Here is a 3,063-nt window from a genome sequence, read left to right as displayed (position 1 = left end):
CGTTGTATGTCGCAAAGCTGTTCATCTGTGTATACTGTTCTCTGCCTTCCTGTGCATTGCTTTCCCTCTGTCTTTCAAGAATAGCAATTTCTAATGTCCATTTCTTCTATTTGTGTGGCCAAAGAATCTTATAATAGTTGTCTATTCCCTAAACCTGTACAAAAAACAACAACAGTAACAAACAAACAAAGAAAAGAGGGACACTCTCTGAGGAACGAAGTTTTTAGAATGCCCAGTTGACTGTTTAAACTAGGGCAATCTCATCTGCACTTCTGTCCAGTACACCAACTAACGTGACTTTGATACCTTTCTTTTCACTGTGAAACATTTCCTCACATGGGAATCGAAATCAAATCTTATAACTGCTACGGTGGACTGCTTCACCGTTACCCCAAAGACGCCGGCCCAACTTTGTGCCAGAATTGACGCGGGTAGAGAGGTATCTCGCATCCATTTTTGCAGTAAGTGCGTGTCATGCACCGCACAGTGTCTCTAGAGGCTGGAGGCGAACGTCGAGAGAGAATCGATGCCGCTTTAAGTACGACAAGGAGAGAAGAGGTTAATGAGCCAGTCAAGGTTATACATGAAGGGATCATGCTACAGAAACAAAGACCCTCCCCCCCCCACAATCCCCCAACAACAACAACCCTTCAACCTCCCCCTTCTAAAAAAAAAGTATCATGGTTATGTCAAGCTCCCCACCTACCTTGCTCGATCCTATTGTTGATGGAAGTGAAATTCGGAACTTACGCATTTTATGAAACCTTACATGAGTGTTGAAAAAGGCAATAAATTCATATACCATACCAAGGGCACCCATAGTGGCCGAACTGCTGCAAACTTGTTTCACGTTACTTTCTGATTTTGCACAGAAACGGCATTTTTCCTTTCCTCACTTCTCTTTCTAAAATCAAAGAATACACTCATATGGCCCTATGCAGTTACAGAAGTCGTAAATCTCTATCCAAACAGAAAGCTGAAAAACCCCCAAACCCCAAACCACAAAGCAACCAAACTTGTAGATTTCAACGCATGAAACTTTACCGATACTTTGTAAAAGTACTGGTGTGCGCAAGGGGCACCACGAATAGAATTAAAAACGTATAGTGAAAACGATTAGTTGCGTGTAGCCTGAGATCGAGAGATCAAAGACGTGTCAAGGAGGTGCCGCATCATTGGATTATTCAGAAGACGTTCTAAGGTGTTCATGAACAGATTCTGAGGTGAAAGATGTTCTCTCGCTCACGCTTGGATTTCAGTTGTGCAGATTTAACGCCCCTTTCAACACTGTAAGGTTATTTAAGAGACAGGGATCACCGAAAAAACTTCCAACTCCGATAGGACTGCGAGTAGTATAAAAAAGGGGAATGAAGGAAAGAGTAAATGTAAGAAGAAAGGAAGGAATAAAGGAAGGGTACCAGGTAACTGAGAAAACAGACTGTAAGGCAGAAAATCATCTTCATTTTTCTATGGACACAGAAAAAGAATAGGACGAAAAGAAAAGAAATCTGAATTATCTGACTGGTTTATAAGTCAGTCTTATTCTAGAATGGCAGAACAATGTTTGCGGTGTAATAGCAAGGCTCTTTGCTGTTGCAGGCAGAAGAGATGAGTTCGGTGTCGGCGAGGAGAAGGTGGGTGTCTCCGTCTGTCTGCCGGGACGTTGTACCACAATCTGCCTGGGTTTGCTCCGACCTACAAGGATGAAGCTGCCTGCCTTCCAAATGATTTGAATTGTATCAATGGGGGTGTAACGCATTTTAGAATTAACGAATCAATCAATTAACTAGAACGGCAAAAAAAAAAAAGAAGATCAAGATGGCTCGTAAATAACAATGTGAATCTAAAACTTGATAACCTAGAACGACTTAATAAGAACTCTTCGTCAACATTAACATTACCCTGTTTTGAACTCAAACGATAAACGTATTTCCACCTAAATTGTTCTTTTCCAATCCGATTTTACTTTCTCTTTGCAGGTCACCGAAGGATAGCAACAATGGTTTGGCGCGAAACACCCTAAAAAACCGGAACGGGACGAGCTATTTTTGACGTCACTGCCTCCTTCAATAACCCCTTTCTTCACCAACAGACCCTCCAGTCATCAAATTTTCATCCAGATTTCCTCTCTCCAGACGGAAGAGGCGAAACCACATGTCTAGCAGTCTCGCTATCAGCGCCACCTTTTCGAGATGACGTCACCACCCACGGAAAACGCGAACGCCATGACGTCACCAGGCACGTCGTCGGCAACTACCAAGTCTTTTCAGGACCTGAGCTACATGCACCGACCGCCGGCCATCATGCCTAATTATGGCAAAAAATATGGAACTGGATTAAAGTTGAAGACTAACGTTCCCAGAGTTCTTCTGTATGACAACGTGACACAACAAACTGTGAGTTGTTATTTTTTCTTCTTTCTTTTCTTTTTTTTAAACGTATGCGTTTTTAAACCTAGGAACTGTGAAACGAAATGGGGCCCCAAGAACACTCTACCGCAACATTTGAGGGACACAAAGTCGGGGACAAAATCTAACATTCATTTTAAAACATGTTTTATGAAATGCCTTCTTGCTTGTAAGTATATAAAAAAAAATTAACAGTACATGTACTTTTAAAGTTCATATTTCACCCCCAATCTATTGATGAGTTGCCATTTAAAGCTTGCCTTTGTGCGCGAGCGTTGTCATACAAAGCATGCTTCGTTGTGTGGATTGTCTGAACCGTTTCTTAGAGGGATGGATTGAAATGATAGCTGCCATTCCTTGTACATAAAAATCGTGAAAGACCAGGCCACCTTTGTCCCTGACAGCACATGTCATGGTGCGGTTTGGTACCATTCGACCCAAATTACACCTAGCAAATCCAAAAATACAAATGGCGTCATAAAAAGTCCTAATACAACAATAGCAAGTTCAAATGTAAACACAGAAATCTCAAATGAGGGAGATGGAGGGGGAGAAGGAGAGGGAGAGGGAGAAGGAGAGGGAAAGGGTGAGGGAGAGGGAGAGAGAGAGAAAGAGAAAGAAAGAAAGAAAGAGAAAGAGAAAGAGAGAGAGAGAG

General features: G+C 42.1%; 1 protein-coding gene across 1 annotated transcript in view; it reads left to right on the top strand.

Annotated features, from left to right (window-relative positions):
- The first annotated feature begins 1,978 nt into the window (after nt 1-1,978).
- Nucleotides 1,979-3,063, top strand: part of LOC101861910 — a 3,952-nt gene continuing 2,867 nt past the window's right edge. Inside the window, exon 1 of the mRNA XM_005108112.3 lies at nt 1,979-2,396. Within this exon, the coding sequence (XP_005108169.1) occupies nt 2,193-2,396 (204 nt within the window). The 5' untranslated portion in view covers nt 1,979-2,192. The remainder of the gene's footprint in view (nt 2,397-3,063) is intronic.

Source organism: Aplysia californica, unplaced genomic scaffold, assembly GCF_000002075.1.
Source record: "Aplysia californica isolate F4 #8 unplaced genomic scaffold, AplCal3.0 scaffold00661, whole genome shotgun sequence".
NCBI classification, from domain to species: Eukaryota; Metazoa; Mollusca; class Gastropoda; order Aplysiida; family Aplysiidae; genus Aplysia; species Aplysia californica.
The sequence above is the reverse complement of the archived record's forward strand: the minus strand, read 5'-3'. Positions and strand labels throughout refer to the sequence as shown.